The sequence below is a fragment of the Colossoma macropomum genome, unplaced genomic scaffold (assembly GCF_904425465.1).
Source record: "Colossoma macropomum unplaced genomic scaffold, Colossoma_macropomum, whole genome shotgun sequence".
Lineage (NCBI taxonomy): Eukaryota > Metazoa > Chordata > Actinopteri > Characiformes > Serrasalmidae > Colossoma > Colossoma macropomum.
This window is the reverse complement of record NW_023494805.1, coordinates 221,474-240,681: the sequence shown is the minus strand read 5'-3', so window position 1 is coordinate 240,681 and position 19,208 is coordinate 221,474. Positions and strand designations below refer to the sequence as shown.

Genomic DNA, 19,208 nt, shown 5'->3' with positions numbered 1-19,208 from the left:
AACCACAAAGTACAAAGGTGTCCACAAAAATATTACAATTTCTTTCTAAAATGAAAATATCATCACAATCCACAGCCTTACTACCTCTGACTAAGTTTCGCTGATTTTGTTGTTGCATCAACATAAATATCTCCTTTCAAACTGAAACCATGTTACTGCTGACCAATGCACTATAATTAAAAAGTCCCATAAAGGGATCTTTGAGTGATGCCATTGAAGAAGCACATTTGGTTTTCTGAAGAACTGTGTTTAATAGAGATCTGTCAGTGAGAACAGCTGTTTTAAGGTGTACACAAGCAAATCCTGTACTATTTTAAGAGTTCTTCCTAGAACATTTATGTTATGTCGAGGTTCATTAAACTTTAAAAAGGGACTTTACCTGCATACATTTCATGGACAAAAGTAATTCTTATACATCTATTAAACCAAAGTGATTCTTTTATGACGTTGTGCAGAGAAGCACCTTAAGAACCTAGCCTCCTTTCCATTGTATGATATTGGTAGCAACATGCCTTTTTCATCTTGGTTATCTTCACACTGATTTCTTCTGTGATGCAAAGTTTTATTACACATTAAGAATAGCTCAGGTGGTTTGCACTGAAGTCCCCACAGTTACTAAAAATAAACTGTAATATGTAAAGAGCCTGGGATTTAAAGTGATTAAATTATTAATTATTATTTGTTATTTGCCTATCAGGTTCATTGTAAATATATATATTTTACTGTTGATAATCTTTTCATGAAGAATCTGTATTGTAACATTTCCCTTACTTCTTTTAGACACACATTATTGTTCTCATGTGACCACCCATGTAAAATATTCATATTAGATAAGAATAGCCTTTAATTTAATTTATTGTTTATGTTTCGGTAAAAAAATATATATATATTCAAAACAAAACTTGCAAAATATGTGAAGGTCAGTCAGCTTACAATAATAAGGTAAATGATTCCACATGATTATTTAACTCAAAGTAGTTTAACTATCAGTTATTATAACTCACACTTTTTAGCTCTGAATCTTAAGGTCAACAATAAAATGTAAGTGAAGTACTCAGAAGCCATTCTCAGCATACTATTTTTTTTTTTTTTCAGTTTAATCAGTCCACAAACAGAACTCTAGCAAATGTTGCAGGACTGTCAAGATGCTGCAGCATGAAGTGCAGGGCCAAGCTGACCATGCCAAGACCTGTCTTCCAGTAGAGCTGGGACCACATGTTCAAAGACCTTCATGACTACAGAGGACAAGACTACTGGCCTGTAGTCATTTGGTTCAATAATTTTTGTTTTTGTGGGGATGGGGCTGGCAGAGAAAGCTGAAGTTTGTCCTTTATGTCTTTAAGTCTGAAATTGTTCAAGCGTTCAGCGGTCATTCAGAAGATTTCCATGATTTATGTACTAAACAGGAAAAGAAACATTCGCATTCAAGCTATTTACATAGAAACTGAGTAAAGGTAAGTACTGAGAGAAGGAAAAGATTTAATCAATTAGGAAATTTAATTCAGTTGAACTTGGCATTTCCCGTGAACAAAGTTCACTTTAAAAGCTCTTTGAAATGTACTTTTTCTTTGGTGTTTTATGACAAAGTATTCATCAAAGTAAGTGCTTAACCTGTTTAACCTTGAAGAAATGTTAATATCAACCTCAGGCTGTTAAATCAGAGACTATCTGAGCTTTTTTGAAATGTACAGCCTTTTTGCAACCCTGTTACCAAATTTCAGGGAGATGTATAAATGGCATTTAAAAGCCTCTTTCAATTCAGTTGATTATTTTTGAGCAAGAAATACAGAAATGTATTCAATGCTTTCAGAACTTTTAAAATCAATACTAAAAAATCTAAATATTTTCCTGGTTGGTGTTTTTTTTATTTATTTTTTTCTTTATTTAAAAAAATTACATTATATATCATTTTCTTTTTCTTTTTTAGTAATTTGTACTACACACTGTCCTCCATCAATGTCTGATCATCTGCTGCATTAATTTTGACATCAATTCTGACCAAATTTGCTGCAGTTGTTTATATTATAATCCGTATAATAATTGAATGTGTTCCGTTATTCTTATTCTTTCATTTTATTGCTCATTTGTGTTAATTCAAAGAAATGGGCGGCTGCTCTTATGAACTTCTAGCCAATCATCGCGCAGGAGGCGGGTTTTGGAGGAATACGGGTGGGATTAGAAAAACATCGCCCCCAGATACAGAGATGAGGTCAATTGGGGGCGCTAGTTCTCAAACGCTTGTTCACCGAAAACAATAAAGTGGAGAAGAAGAAGAGCGGTTTTAGAGGGAAAAAGGAGCTGATCTGCTGAAGGTAAAGAGCTGTTTATCTCTTTTTCCCCTCTGTTTACACTGTTTATAACTCACTCTTACAGAAATAGAGAGAAACAGGAGCTGATCTGCTGAAGGTAAAGAGCTGTTTATCTCTTTTTCACTCTGTTTACACTGTTTATAACTCTGGTTATCTGGTTATACGCTGGTTTAATTTTCAGTAGTTACATGACACCAGTTCAGTGAGACCATAGCTTACATCTGCAGCTCCTGTTCGTTTAGACCATAGCTTACATCCACTCTGGAAAGGTCCCATCATTTGACAGAAACCACTGTTTAATAAGCTGCAATTTCAGGTGCAACCCAGTTTGATTGATCATTTTCACAGGGTGATGCACCTCATGGACTATAGACTAACTTAAACTCACCTTTTCCGACGGAACTAGATCCACTGATGTGTGAGGGAGTGTGATTGGCCACACTCTCTTCCACATCCTAGATGAATACTTTTTTTTTTCAGGGAAGAGACCCAGTAACCCGTCAACTTTTTCTGCACATAGCATAATGTCTGTTTAAAACTGAACCAGCAGCGTTTGAGGCGTTGTGTTTTTATCTTAGCCATCACAAAAAATGCAGGCACTGCCAGACCCTGTTTATAGCTGTCATGGTGTACCTGTCCCATTTGAGGTCCTACGGAATTATCACCTCTAGGAATTTGTAAGAATGGTCTGTTGACTGAAGCTGTGTTTTTTCAGTGTATTTGGCTTCTTTCTGAATACTGGTCACTTCATATGCCTAGTATCTGGATTATATCCTAATATTTTAATGGCCAGGTGGAAATGGAGTGTTAGGTCCTTTAGAGGTGAGAACTGGCAGAGATGAGGTGTGAAGATTCTGCAGACAGGGTGTCCTAGGCTGACGGTAGCTCAGCAGGAGGGAGGCAGAAAATCTTTGTTTCTCAGTTTCTCAGAAGATATTCAGCTGTTTTGGAACATTTAAGGCTTAGGATGGTAGTTAGAATTAGTCTTGAATCTCCTCCAGATAAAGGAACTCTTATTTGATCTGTCACAGTTTATCCCTATTTGCTGTTGACTGCACATTTAGCCCTTTCATTTGGTGTCAGTGCTCCACTGCCGTCTTTCTTGGCTTTGCATAGTGTCTCCAAGTCAATGGAGAACTGGCTGCCGACTCCTCAGCTAAGCTTGCTAGTAAGGGGTGATCAGTTTTGTTGCTCAAACTCTGTGCGGCTCAGTCAGGGTTGCACAAGCGCCACTAGCATAGACTGCATTCTATGGTTCACATTTTGCGTGGATTGACTGAAGCCTGTAGCGAAATTGTAGCAAAAATGATCACTATAGCTACACAAAAATTTGTAGGCACTACACCTATTGGCTCCATTTCATAACAGAAATCTCACATCAATAACAAGTTATCAGAAACATCAGGGCATCACTCAGAGTTTAAACAGTGCTGTAATTTTCAGATTTTTGGCAGGATCAGTCAGACATGAAAGCAGTACAAACAACTGAAGGGACACAGCTACCTTCACCCATCTGCTAGATTTACCTACATCACTAAAACCACACGTATTAAATTGAAAAATTATTAAGTCACTATTAAGTCAATGGTTGATGTGGTTCTGCTGGAGGGAGCTCTCACAAAAGGTTAAAATGTCTCAACAAACATGTCAACAATGTTGAATTTGACATAAGTTAAACTAAAATTAACTTTTCTCATCTAGAAAATAGCACTTTGTCCAGTGATGTAGGTCTGTATTCTTTTTGGATCATTGAAATCAAGTAGTGGTTGTATAGTGTAGTGGGTAACACCTCTGCCTTCTACACTGTAGACTAGGGTTCAAACCCCACCTTGGTAAACACCCTACACTATACCAATAAGAGTCCTTGGGCAAGATTCCTAACACTACCTTCGCCTACCTGTGTAAAATGATCAAATTGTAAGTCGTTCTGGATAAGAGCGTCTGCCAAATGCCGTAAATGTAAGTTGGGATCAAAAGGCTGGTTTAATGCATGATCCTGATGCCATCCTCTTTCTCAGCTCTTTAAGTATTATTTGGTATCATTTCTAATAAATAAATGAATTAATGATTTTAGTATGCTTACTGTTGAACGGGTGATCATACCCTTATTAAGATTTTCTACATTCTTTTCATTTGAGTGTTTTTTGCTGGAAACATTCATATGCTAATCACTTCAAAGATGGGCAGTGTTGGAAAGCTTGTTCACAAACACCCATTTTTACAACCTTTTTTTTATTTACAAATGAAGTGTGTAAATTTAAGCGTACACTAAAATGTAGAAACTTTGAATGAGAACTTAAAAACTAAATTAGAATGAGATTTAAGTATGTTTTATTAATATGGCCCCACTTGCTGGACCTACAGGAGGAAAGACTTTTTTGTCTTGATTAAAAGTTATTCAGTTGGTTTGGGGTTAGTTGCAATATTTGCTGCAATATTTGTGGTTAGTAAAGGTCTGGAGTCACCTCCCAAATGGAGAAACCTTTAATTTGAGGAGAATTACTGTATATCTGTATTTTTATTAGGCATCTTTGACTGCTTTGATCAGTGCAAACTTGGACCTTTTGTTATCTACCACTTTATATGCCTTCGATTTATTTTTTATTATTTATTTATTTATTTTACTTAATTGAATTAAGTAAGTTCTGGCTATGTGGGAATGTTGTTGACAAAGGTGGCCCTAATTGATTGGATATAAAATTAGGTTCTAATCTCTGATCCTTTGCCTCAGTAAATCAGTGGTCCTCATTCACCATCTTCCCAAATTCTACTTAAATGTGTTTTCGAAGAAGGTTCTCTGAAAAAATCTGTCAGATTCATGACGTGTTCTTAAACTGCAGAATTGTTCGCACATTTGTGGTTTTGAGTGTGTGTAGATTCTGCTCTTACCTAAGTGAGTTGTAAGTTCTTCATAAAAACATAGGATGTTGTATTTTTTCAGTTATCTTCTATAACACCTAATCTACAAGTGTTTTATTTTCCTCTCCTTTTTCTTTTTCAGAATGATCTCCTGCTACAAGTCTTCTGCTCTAAACAACAACTTTCCAACTAGTTTTCAAATTACCCTTCAAAAACACAGCATGAAACTGCTGAAATAAGGAAAGACTGGATGTGAGAATACGGTGTCTGGAAGTTCCAGTACTCCGAAAACATGAACACACCTTGCAGACCAACACAAAAAATTGCAGGCAAAAAAACTCACTACTGCTCAGAGTGTGGAAAGAGTTTTACTAAACAGTGTCATCTGCGAACACACCAGCGCATTCACACAGGAGAGAAACCATATCACTGCTCAGAGTGTGGAAAGAGTTTTACTAAACAGAGTAGTCTCAAAACACACCAGCGCATTCACACAGGAGAGAAACCGTATCACTGCTCAGTATGTGGACTGAGCTTTAATCAACACAGTAGTCTCAAAACACACCAGCGCATTCACACAGGAGAGAAACCGTATCACTGCTCAGAATGTGGACTGAGCTTTAATCAACACGGTAACCTCAAAACACACCAGCGCATTCACACAGGAGAGAAACTGTATCACTGCTCAGACTGTGGGAAGAGTTTTAGTCAACAGAGTCATCTCCAAACACACCAGCGCATTCACACAGGAGAGAAACCGTATTACTGCTCAGACTGTGGCAAGAGTTTTAGTTCACAGAGTAGTCTCCAACAACACCAGCGCTTTCACACAGGAGAGAAACCGTATCATTGCTCAGACTGTGGGAAGAGTTTTAGTCAACAGAGTCATCTCCGAATACACCAGCGCATTCACACAGGAGAGAAACCGTATCACTGCTTAGATTGTGGGAAGAGTTTTACTTCACAGAGTACTCTCCAACAACACCAGCACATTCACACTGGACAGAAACCTTATCACTGCTCAGACTGTGGAAAGAGTTTTACTTCACTGACTAACCTCCAAACACACCAGCGCATTCACACGGGAGAGAAACCGTATTACTGCTTTGAGTGTGGAAAGAGTTTTATTCAACAGAGTAATCTCCGAACACACCAGGTCACTCACACAGGAGAGAAACCGTATCACTGCTCAGAGTGTGGACTGAGCTATACTCAACAGAGTAGTCTCCGAATACACCAGCGCATTCACACAGGAGAGAAACCGTATCACTGCTCAGAGTGTGGACAGAGTTTTACAGAAAGTGGTAACCTCAAAAAACACCAGCGCATTCACACAGGAGAGAAACCGTATCACTGCTCAGAGTGTGGACAGAGTTTTAGAGAAAGTGGTTCCCTCAAAAATCACCAGTGCATTCACTCCTGAGAAAACAACATCACTGCTCAGAGTTTGGGAAGAGCTTCAGTCCTTTAATTTTAAGGCACACGCATGATTTCAATGGATTTCAAAAAAAATATTTGGGCTTCTGTCCTGAGTTAGAAATGAAATCTTACTTTATCAGGTAAGAGCCTTCACTGATTTCAATGCATAGCTTTTTCCCCCCTTTTTTTTTGTCCAAGCAGTTAAATGGAAGAATATATATATATATATATTTTTTTTTCCAGCTTACTACAAGTTTCATCTTCTGAGAACCAGAAGAGCTAATATTTCATTTCCTTGAACAGCTCTGCTTTGCTGAGTGAGATGAAAAGGGCCATTACTGAAGCTTACATCTGAGATGTGCAGTGGTGAATTAAGTGACCCTTATTAGTCCCACAACGGGGAAATTTCACCTCCACGTTTAACCCATCTGTGCAGTGAAACACCACATACACACTAGTGAATGTACACACACTAGGGGCAGAGAGCACATTTGCCCAGAACTGTGGGCAAACCTATCCACAGCGCCCGGGAACAGTTGGGAGTTAGGTGCCTTGCTCAAAGTATGTGACTTCAGTCACATACTTTCAGCCGAGGGGACCAAACCGGCGACCTTCTGTTCACAGGGCTGGTTCCCTAACCTCCAGCCCATGACTGCCCAATCTAGCCCACGGCTGCCCTTAGTTATACAGTTAGGCTGTTCTCACTAAATAACAATCACTGAGTAAAGAAGACAACACAAGTTATTCAGCATTTTTCACTGTTGAGGCTAAATGTTTTGGTATGGTCAGACTTCAACAAGATGTTACAGTGTATATGTGGGACTTTTTGCCCATTCATCCTGAAGAGCATATGTGCAGGAAGACACTGATGTTGGAGGAGAGGGCATGGCTCGCAATCTCCATTCTAGTTCATCCCAGAGGTGTTTGATGGGGTAGAGGTCAGGGCTTTGTGTGTGCCAGTCAAATTCTTCCACACCAACTTGTACTTGGTGATTTAAGGCTTGTATGCAGCTATTTGGACAATAAAACCCAGTCCTAGTGACCAGTTTTTGTTCTGATGTTAATGCCAGAGGAGGTTCGGAACTGTGCAGTTATCGAGTTAACAGAGTGTTGGTAACTTTTAGGCATTATGTGCCTCAATGCTTGCCATCACACTCTGTAACTTTACATGGTGACACTTTGCGTTGCTATGGTTCCTAAATGCTTCCACTTTTCAATAATACAGCTCATAGTTGATTGCCAAATATCAGCATGGCATTGCGTATCAAGTTGGCATTTGTAGTGGATGATGCCATTATCTACCTGCTGGACAGAACATACTTTCATCTGGACACATCAGGCAGCACTGTGAGTACCATGTTCTTCCAGCGCATTCATGACCGTACAGCCTGTGCTGTTAGGGGAGAAGGTACAACTGATGGAGGTGGATGAATCTATCATCGCATGGATAATGGACTGTCTTACTGGATGATCTCTGTGCATGTGACTGCAGGGCTGTGTCTCAGACAAGGCTGTCTGCAGTGTTGGGGCACCACAGAGGACTGAATTAGCCCCATTCTTGTTCAACCAGGACACCACTGATTTCAGGTACAACACAGAGTCATGACCTCTGCAAAAAATCTCGGATGACATGTCAATAGTGGGGTGCGTGAGGAGTGGACAGAAGGAGGAATACAGGAAGCTGGAGAAGGACTTTTATGACTGGTATAAGCTGGACTTCCAAGCCTGACTTGTCACCAGTCACCAATGATGGAGTTGATGTGGAGGTGGTGGGAACCTACAGATATCTGGGTGTGCACTTGGACAACAAGCTGGACTGGAGCTGTAACACTCTTGCAGTGTACAAGACCGGCCAAAGCTGTCTATGTTTCCTGAGGAGGCTGAGGTCTTTTGGTGTGTGCATGAAGCTCCTATGGACATTCTACTAGTCTGTTGTCAGCAAGTACTTTATTCTAGGCTGTTGTGTCCTGGGGCAGCAGCAGAAAGTGCTCTGAACAAAATAAACAAACTTATTAGGACGGCTGGCTCTGTTGTGGGAGTCAAGCTGGACTCTTTGGAGGTTGTGGCAGAACAAAGGACTCTCAACAAGCTGTTAGCCATCTTGGACAAGACCTCACACCCCCTGCATGCTACACAGGAAAAACAGAGAAACACTTAATGGCCTGTTACCTCAGTCAGCATTATGAAAGAGTCTTGTTTAACCCATACCTCTCAACCAGGAGCCAGTTTGTGAAAAGTTAGATGATAATAAAAGTGAAACTTTTATCAGTTGTATCACATTCTATTTTAACAAATTCTGTTTTATGTCTTGTTTTTCTGTCTATCTCTGGTCTGTATGGATTTCCCAGTTTTTGGACCTTTTGGACTACTGGCTCACAGATTTTTATTTGTTAATTGAACTACCAGTTGCAATAGTTTTAGCCAACCACCCCAAGCCCTGAACTGTATCCACAGTGAGTTTCCACCCTCCCAAGTTGTTGTTGGCAGATTTGCTGGGTTGTCTAATCTAACTGCTTTTCTGCATTCATTATGGGTTTGTAATTTCTGTAGTGTTTGGAATGGTTGAATTCTAATGTTTAACTATGTTGTGGTGATTGTGATGTTATGCCAATTGGATTTGTCAATAAAACTATGTTGTTTAGCCCTGGATTATGTTTGCTCATCTGTATTTTTTTATTTAAATTGTCTTCTTTGGTTAAAGTTTTCTTTCTTTGAAGTGGGTCGTGTATTTAGTAAATGAACCAAAAAGCTTACATGCCCAATTGTAGGTTTTGTTTTTAATTTATGACATGTACTTGGCTTTGTGCATCAGCTAAGATACATTTGCTGGCCATCACGCTCCCTTGCTGCTCACTTAGTCTTGGAGGCCTGTATCCCCATTATCTGGACACTTCTAGAATGCACACATAATTAACTATGGTCTTTGCTTTTTCTGAAAACTGAATGCATGTACCAGTACCTCCTCCAGAATTTCAACCATCAATCTTGCTAAAATATCTTCCTATACTAGTAAGGCTTCACTGATTAATGATGTGATCACTTATCTGATCTTATGACCTGGCAGCCAATTGAGGATAAGCTACATTTAAACTGACAGCTTCCAACACAGTAAACCATGGCATGGCATTTCCAGACCTGTAGGTCAGATCACTCGAAAACCTAGTCACTGCTATGTTGATGTTTCTCAGATTTAGCACCGAATCACCTACAGTTTCATTACAGTCTGTTAGTGCATATAAGTATTTACTAGTGGTATATGAGCAATAAAAAAAAAAAAAACATTTCAATGTTTGAATTCAAATGTGTGTTTTCTCATTCAGATTGCATGACCAAGAATCAGATATGTATCCAATTTAGGACCACATATGTAGGTGGCTCAGATCTGATTTGAAAATTCTGATTTTGTGTCCACACAGCTCTGAAAATATATCGGATTTGTGCCACAGCTTGTTAAGGTGCACGTATTCAAGACACCATGGTAGGTTTAATACCCTATATAGTATATGATTTTTAATAAACAATCATTTAGTCATAAGCAGGCAAGTTTGGTGGGTCTCATAATAAATAAAATGAAATGACCAGTTTACAGTTGATCTATGAGGAGTCTAATGTTGAAAATGCATGCTGAAAATGTTGTTTGAGAAATCACTGAACTCACACCCCCTGTCAAAACAACCAACCATAGAGTGTTATTTTTTTTTCCTCATAGCTATGTGATGGCAGTGATTTCAACATAGATTAAGCTAAAACATCATATATGCTACTTTAAGGAAAAGTAGGAGAGTTCAGTTCAGACCTGACATCAAACAAATGTAGTGAAGTTGCACTGAAGGAGGAAATGTGGTCCCAGATAGAATGTGGTGCCCACCTTCAGAAATAAATATTACTATTTTAGCTGTGAATGGCAGAAATACACAGCCATCGCAAACCCACTGTTAACCTTTACCACCTGTGCAGTGATGTCTTATAAAACTAAAGTCTGCTCAGCTTTCTAAGGACTACCAAACAGAGTAAGCATTCTGACAAAATCTGATCTCTGGAATCCAGCATCAGCCCCCAAAGAGCCTCTGCAAGGTGGAGACACCATAAACAAACCCAAGCCCTAATCCAAGGAAGAGTCAACTCCACTACACGATGTACATGCTGTAATTCAAAAGATTTTACTAATTTCTCATCTTCCATATTGTACTTAAAAGCATGCAACATGCCTAGAATTTTTTTCATTATTTTTTTACAGGGACAATGAAGCCCAACTCCACTCAACCAACCATAAAACATTGCTGGACCAAGTACCACTTAAAAGGAAACCCTACCCTTCTTCCTTCCTCTTGCCATACGCTAAGGTATGTGTGGCAACAGCTGTAATGCAAAGACACAAAGTATAAATAGAGAAACCACAAACATCATTAATGTACATAAAGACAGTTCTGCATTAAAAAAAGAACTGAAATGTGAATTTCACAGAAAGTTCACAACACTGTGTCTCATCTGTAATTTGTTGTTTAATGATGTCATTAGAGTGACACCTCTGCCTTGTATGCTGTAGACTGGAGTTCAATCCCCACCTGGGTGAGCACCCTACACTATACCAATAAAAGACCTTGGGCAAGACTCCTAACACTACCTTCACCTACCTGTGTAAAATGATCAAACTCTAAGTCGCTTTGGATAAGAGTGTCTGCCAAATGCCATAAATATATAATTGATTCTTTTTCCTAAATCATATGCAAAATATATAAACATGTAACTTGTCATTTTAAATTAATCCTAAATCATGTTAGAATCTTGGGGTAATTTTCAGTACAGTATGATAGAACAGTAGCATCATATGGAGATTAAATGAACTTTGTCCAGTAATTACAAAAGCAAACAGTGGTTGATTTCCAACTACCAATTTACTAGTCAGATTGTTGTCTCCAACCCTCTGGCTGAGTTCAAAGTGTACTTCAATTTAAATTGGCCAAGATATGAAAACCTCTCAAATTTAAAAAATACACTGATTGTAGTTCTGTGATTCCTGTGAAAGTCTTCTAAATACTGACACTATTGACCCAGCCTCTCAGTTATCAACCCAAGAACAATCTTCTTTTTGCCTGCTTAATCTCTCCAAGGAGGGCATGATGGTTTTTCTTCAGTTACTGTGACATCATAGAACCATTTTTTATCAAACTAAAATCGATACACTTTGTTAGTATTTTCCATTGTGTGAAGAAGTCATTCTGCTGGTCATTTAACGAATTTAATAACCTTTTTGGCTTTTTGTATGTATGTCGTACTACTTTATTTCACTTTATCTTACTGTTATGTTATGGAAGCAGTAGTTTCACATATGACCATTTATTCATATAGCTAGTAATACCACTTGTATCTTTATGATCTGCGCGTGCTATAATGTTATGTTACTCATAAGTTCAGAATGATCCTCTGTTCTTTCTTGTGTGTGTGTGCAAGGAATGCGCTGGGATGTAACAAAATCAACAAAAAAATTTACATACCAGACCTTGGTTTTACCTCTGTTTCCTCAGCTAATTTATTATTGCTTTGTGTTAATGTTCTCTTGTTTATTCATATTACAGTTATGTGTATCCAGTGTTTTGTAACTGCTTTCTTCTCTGTTGATGAATGAAATGTACCAACTCCCCTTTTGGGGACTGTATAACTTCATGTAATTTTGGCTGCAGTTGGAGATCTCTGGGTTCTTACGAGGAGCTTCTCCCCAGCCATGATTTTAAATGACCATAATACTGTGATGATTCAACAGAGACTCTGTGACACTGCTGTTGTGTTATTAGAGATGGCCACCACTTTATACATCATATATTATTTCTGTCTTTTTAACAATTGCTTTATTATTCATTTTAGTGCATTATTAATTATGTTTGTTTATCTTGTTGCAGGAATTCTAATAGAATAAGGTAATTTCTTGACTTTATTTGTGAGATCAAATATCTTTCAGATGGAAAAAAATATGTCTATAATAATTTGATTTCTGTTGTTGTGTACTGTCTTAGTGTTAAAAGTCAAGTATGTTATTAATCATAATTAATAATAATAATTTATATAAACACTAACGTGTCCATCATTTTAATTCAATTCTCTTCTTTAATGTGTCTTTGTCTGTAATATTTTTAGCTGTGTACAACAAGAAAGAGCCATTCTTCTGTATGGAGAGTTCAGGTGTGCTACACCGACCACCTCCATGAGGCACCTACAAAGAACAGAAAGCCCAAAACCCACAACAGCTTAGAGTCATTATCAGTATATCTATAGCCACTGCTATTGCGGTCCTAACAGGCAACAGACAGGGGGGCATTCAGGCCATGAAGACTTGCTTTTGAACATGATTCACAGAGACTCTGCTGATAGAAAACAAACAGTAGAGCAGTAAGTACAGCCAATAATAGCACAATGATAAAAAAAAGATATAAAACATACCAAAAAAGACTGAACTACTAAATAAAGCAAACAGGAGAAAAAGAAACTAACAAAACAAAAAATAAAGCACAGTAAACCTGTAATAGGTTGTGTCTTTAAAGTCTTGGAGAGACTAGTGCTGTCACATCTCACACCTCAGGTCAGCTCTTTTCTGGACCCCCTGCAGTTTGCTCATCAACAGCAGGTTTGTGTGGACAACACTGTTATTTATCTACTGCAGAAAGCACATTCCAGAATAACATCGTAGTGAGAATTACTTTCCTAGACTTCTCAAGTGCATTTAATACCATCCAACCTCTCATGCTGGGGGAGAAGATGGAGAAAATGCAGGTGGACAAGTCCATGATTGCATGGGTTTTAGACTACCTGTCTGGAAGACCCCAGTATGTGCGGTTGTGAACCTGCCTCTCAGATCATCTGGTCAGCAGCATTGGAGCACCCCTTCCTCTTCACCCTGTACACGACGGACTTCCAATACAGGTCAGACCTCTGCCACATTCAGAAATTTTCTGATGACTCTGTGGAGGTTGGGTGCATTAGAGGTGGGCAGGAAGGAGAATATAGAAACCTGGTGGAAATTATTGTGGAGTGGTGTACGAGGAGCCACCTGATCCTCAATGTGACCAAGACCAAGCAGATGGTGGTGGACTTCAGGAGAAAGAGAACCAAGATCAGAACCTTGAGCTTGTAGACACCTACAAATATCTAGGTGTCCTGCTTAACTACAAACTGGACTGGGGGGGCCGATGCAGAGGCTGTGTACAGGAAGTTACACGTTGCGATGAAAAATAACACAGTGGGTGTGAGTTCAGTGATTTCTCAAACAACATTTTCAGCATGAATTTTCAACATCAGACTCTACTTTCTGGCTCAGGTCATTTAATGTGTGCACAAAGATGTTGGCGATCTTCTACCAGTCTTGTTGTGGGTGCTGTCTTCTTTGCAGCAGTCTGCTGGGGAGAAAGCATCAGAGGAGGAGATGCAAAAAGGCTCAGTAAACTGATGAAGGCTGGTGCTCTTGGGATGCTCACAGGATGGTTTTGAGGTGGTCGTTGAAAGGAGGTCAGTTAATAAGCTCATTGCTATCCTCAACAACACATCACACCATCTTATACTAACAAGATGGCGGCAGATGCACACACTGTGGTTTCTCTCTCTCCCGACTATGCACTCATCACTTTAACTGCTCCATAAGCTCATTCTAATTGCACTACTGTTTATAATTGCACTATTTATACCCACTTATCTTAATATGTCACTTTAGTGTTAATTTCAGGACCTTCTTATATTTATATTATTTTTATTATTCTATTTTTCTAGAATTAGTGTTTAGTTTTACTATTAGTGTTTAATGTATTTAGTGTCTATTTAAATTCACAAATTTCCTTTTTACTGTCTGTTTAATGTTATTGCTACACCATGAGGTCTGAGAGTAACACAATTTCAATACTCCATGTCCTGTACATATTGTAGTATTGACAATAAAGCTGACTTGACTTGACGTGACACCCCCTCTATGACCTACTGGTCAGACAGTGCAGCACCTTCAACAACAGACTCCGCTCTGCTCTAGTAAATAATGGTACAGGTTGTTTGTACCAACAGCGATCGCACTGTACAACAACCGTCACTGTGCCGGGACATTACTGTATACTGAGCCACTGACAGTACAGACTCACTGGGCACCCACTGGACACTACATTACATCTCTCCACTCATATTACTATGCACTCCCACTTTGATTATACATTTATGCATATTCCATATTGCACAGCCACTTCGTTTATTTGTCCACAAATATTGCATATTGCACTGTCACTTTGTTTATGCATCCATAAATGTCATATTGCACAACTGTTAACATCGTTATCATTTACAGTACATAGTCACTTTTTCATTCACTGGAGGAGACATGCACCACTGCACTGTAAACTGCATAGTATTTATGCAATTTAGTTATTTTTGTTCTGTGCATTATTTTTATTGTGTTTAGTATATTTTATTTTATTTAATTCTATGTATGCATCTTGAAATACTGTAAGGCAATACTTTGCTCCTGTTCATTTTGCCCTGTTTTGCTCTTTACTGTACGGAGCCCCGGAGGGGACGGAGGTAAAAAAAAAAAAAATTAATTCGAGCAAACGTTTTGCAGTTCGTACGCACGTTTTCCTTTATTCGTGGTCACGATTTCTTAAATTGTTCCCTCATTTTCTTTTAATCGTACAAACGTTTTCTTTACTTCGTGGGTATGTTTTTGTTTATTCATGATCACAATTTTCTAATTTGTTCTCTCGTTTTCTTCTAATCATTGTCAAACGTTATTTTTAACTGAACGCATGCTGTTTATTTTTTGATTTGTGCACAAAATCAGTGTTGTAATAATAATAATAATAATGATAACAAGTTTATTTTTATAGCATCTTCATGTCAGTGGCAGCTCAACGTGCTTTACAGACAGGTGATAGTTATAGAAAAGATCATTAGTACTTAATTAGAATCAGACGAAAATGAAGAAGATTAAATTACAAGATAAACACCACAAGACATTCAGTTTTAGTTAAATGCTAATTTAAAGAGGTACGTTTTTAGGTGCTTCTTAAAAGTGAGCACTGAGCTTGACTGTCTAATAAAAGGTGGAATTGAGTTCCACAGTTTAGAAGCATAATAACTAAAAGAGTCTCTCCATGTTTTCTGTATTTTACAGAGGGTATCTGTAGAAGGCCACTATCTGCAGATCTTAGATTACCGGAACATAAACAGACAGACACTCTGTGATGTCAGCAGGTGCTAGGTTGTTTTGAGCTTTAAAGACTAGTAGCAGAACCTTGAAATCTATCCTGAATGATACAGGCAGCCAGTGCAGTTCTTTCAAAATGGGAGTAATGTGATCTCTCTTTGTTGTTTTTGTTAGGATGCACGCTGCTGCATTTTGTACAAGTTGTAAGGGATGTGTAGTTTTCTTAGGAAGTCCAGCAAGAAGAAAAAGTTTCACTGCGTCGCTCTGAGATAGAAAAGGCCGAACTTTAGCAATATTTCTACTTTAGTGACTGTGTTTACATGTGGGGTAAAACAGAGCTCAGAGTCTAAGATCACACCCAGGTTTCGTACTTCAGGTTTTGTAGATGAAGCTGAAGAACCAAGTTTCTCAAAAATCAGTTTTCTCTGAGTTTCTGTACCAACAATCAGTAATTCAGTTTTTTCGTGATTTAATTGTAGAAAATGTTGCCTTTTGTAGATACAGGTCATGTTTTTTGTCCGGTGCAGAAGTAACTAAATGCTCCCTGACACTGTCTGATTTGTTTTGATGAGTTAGATTGATAAGATAATGAACAGAGATGCTCATCAGGTCTGAGTTTGATTTGGGGTGTTATGAGGAAACTGCAGCTCCTCTTCACAGCGAACGGCCCTCAGATTCATCAGTGCAGCTGCAGTTGGGTGGTGAAATGAAGGAAGACAACAAACTACAACCACAATCTTCACTAAACTGCACTGTCTAATGATCATATTTAACAGAGATAGAGACGCTTAGCGCTGTTTCTGCTCCCGCGACAAGCTGCAGTGTTAGAGATCATTACACAATTACAGGAGGAAATGCTCAGCGTCAACGTTTCAACAAACTCAAATTAAACACACACAGACACATTCATGTGGGATAAGGTCAAATGGCGAGAGAGTTTAATGTAGATATGTTAATGTAAGGATGTTGAAACGCTGATCATTTCGTCCGGTAATTGTGTGATGGTTCCCTAACACCGCAGCTTGACTGGAAGCAGAAACACCATGGGCCGTTCGCTGTGAAGAGGAGCTGCAGTTTCCTCATAACCCCCCAAATCAAAATCAGACCTGATGAGCATCTCTGTTCATTATCTCATCAATCTAACACATCAAAACCTGTCAGACGGTCTCAGGGAACTGTTATCAAAACACAAACAACAAGAGTTCAGTTAAAAACAAAACATGACCAAGAGAAAACGAGAGAGAAAATCGTGATCACAAATACGTTCGTTCGAATTAATTATTACTACTATGTATAATTAGTACTACTATGCTTTGTACTGCTGCAATAGAAGAATTTCCCTCTGGGATTAATAAAGTGATCTATCTTAAGAAGGGAATAAGAACACATTAATTGCCATTATGGAATCATGCCTCAAAATGTAACAGCACTCACAGATTACATCATCAGATCCAACATGCAAAATCCAATCACAAAATAAATGAAATGACAGTCCACAGTAATAATAGACAAGAACATGTCATTTATCAGGACTTATGACTCAAACTTCATGAAGCTATTATTCTCCATATTGTGTGGTCAGATCTCCTCATTAAGTGACTAGTGTAGGCTACTGGCCTTATTATATTAGAATGATGACTAGCATCTGTCTCTAGAGTAAATGTTTTGGTGAAGCCAGCAGTTGTTAAAGTTGTGGCTAAAACATTACCATTAATATGGTTTAACATGGTTAACATTGTTCACATCTTCCACATCTGCTCCGAGTTGAAGTAGGATGGCTTAATGGTTCAAGTCTAAATTCTCCTTTATTTCGCAGCCTTATTGACATCAGCCACCAGTTGGTGCAGGAATGAAGCCTGCACATTGAACTGCACATTGATAAAACTAGGCTGATGTTGATTAGATTAGAAGAACAAACCTTTCAAGGTTTTCTGAACTATTTTTTTATTTGTGGAACAGACATGGTCTCAATTGAGTGGAACAAATGTGGATGTAAACTAGATCATAGATTTCTTGTTGTATAATCTGCTATAATTTCTGTTTCTTGGCAGTTTATCTCTCTGTGTTCTTGTGGGGAAAAGCTTGTGAAAATTGGGATCAGGTCTACAATCAGCAGTGTCCTCCCAGAAAGAGCTGGACCTCAGGAACAATAACCTGCAGGATTCAAGAGTGGAGATTTTCTCTACTGGACTGAAAACTTTATCCTGTAAACTCGAGACACCTTGTTCCATCATTCTTCCTCAGCAGCAGTTCACACTCACTCACATCTTCCTTTCCTCTTTGTTTCCATTGGTCTGTCTCCTCTGGCCTCACTCAATATATCAGCAGAGCTGATGTGATAAAACCAAGGTAAGTGGAAAAAAAAGATGTCTCATTCAACTATTTGGATGCAGCCTTAATGTACTTTTACCAGTAAAATTGGTGAAATAAGGCATTATGGGAAAGTCTACATTAGAAGAGGTGAGAGACATAGTAAATAACCTCAAGCCCAAAGGCAGGGCTTGATGAGCTAAAATTTGAAGAAATGCTTCAGATCTGTCAGCATCAAGAAAAGAGCTCTTACATGTCCTTTACTCCAAGAAACAAAAAAGGAATTGATATTCTCCTGTCAGAACATATGTCCAACAACAATATGCCCCATGTCGACTGTACAAAATGTCTTGGTGTACTTATTAAGAGAAACTCAGCTAGAAAGATCACGCTGTGGTAATATTTTTCATGTTGTGCAGGTTCTGGGTGATTTTGAACTTAAAAATTCTTAATGTGTATGAAATTAACCTTTTTCAAATCAGCCAAATTATTCTTTTATTTAAACAAAACATTCTCCCAGACTGTTTCAAATATATTTTACAATATAACTCTGAAATCCATTACTATTCCACCAGATCTTCCAACAACTAGAGGTGGGTAATCCAGGTCCAAAAAGTAAAACCTCCCCCTGATTTTGTTCCAACTGCCTGAACACCTTTGCTGCTGGTTTGAGCAAATTCAAGAAGTCAAGCAGTTGGAAGAAAATCCTGGGGAGGATTTTTACTTTTTGGACCTGGATTACCCACCTCTTCCAACAACATACATCCTGCTTTCTTCAGAATGCCACTAACAATTTACAATTTCACACAGAGGGCCTTGTATCTGCAACTGTCTTTCACCCAATTTGAGAACTTGGAATTCCTTCAAAAGACTAGCTAAATTCCACTTCCAGTCACAATAATCCATTTTTTTATGTTATTCAAATTAACCTTACCCCAACCACATTATTTGTATCCCTGTTTTATGTTGTCCTTTTTTTACATCCTTTTGTAGCGTGCTTTGCACGTCTCACAACCCCCATTTACCCCCCCCCCACCCGCTTTGGCAACCTGGTGCAGAAGTGGGGAGGGGGGGTGGCTCACCTCAGAACAGACCTACTTGACCCAGAGGTCTGAAGACTCTGAAGAAGTCTGAAGATA

General features: G+C 38.5%; 1 protein-coding gene and 1 pseudogene across 1 annotated transcript; both read left to right on the top strand.

The window, feature by feature from the left end:
* The window catches only part of LOC118826312, a 545,149-nt pseudogene that overhangs the window by 329,746 nt on the left and 196,195 nt on the right, over positions 1-19,208 (top strand).
* Positions 2,260-9,369, top strand: LOC118826335 (zinc finger protein 239-like). Its single transcript, XM_036597282.1, has 2 exons — positions 2,260-2,312; positions 5,311-9,369. Exon 2 carries the CDS (start codon positions 5,461-5,463, stop codon positions 6,589-6,591), a length of 1,131 nt encoding a protein of 376 aa, XP_036453175.1. The 5' UTR covers positions 2,260-2,312; positions 5,311-5,460; the 3' UTR covers positions 6,592-9,369.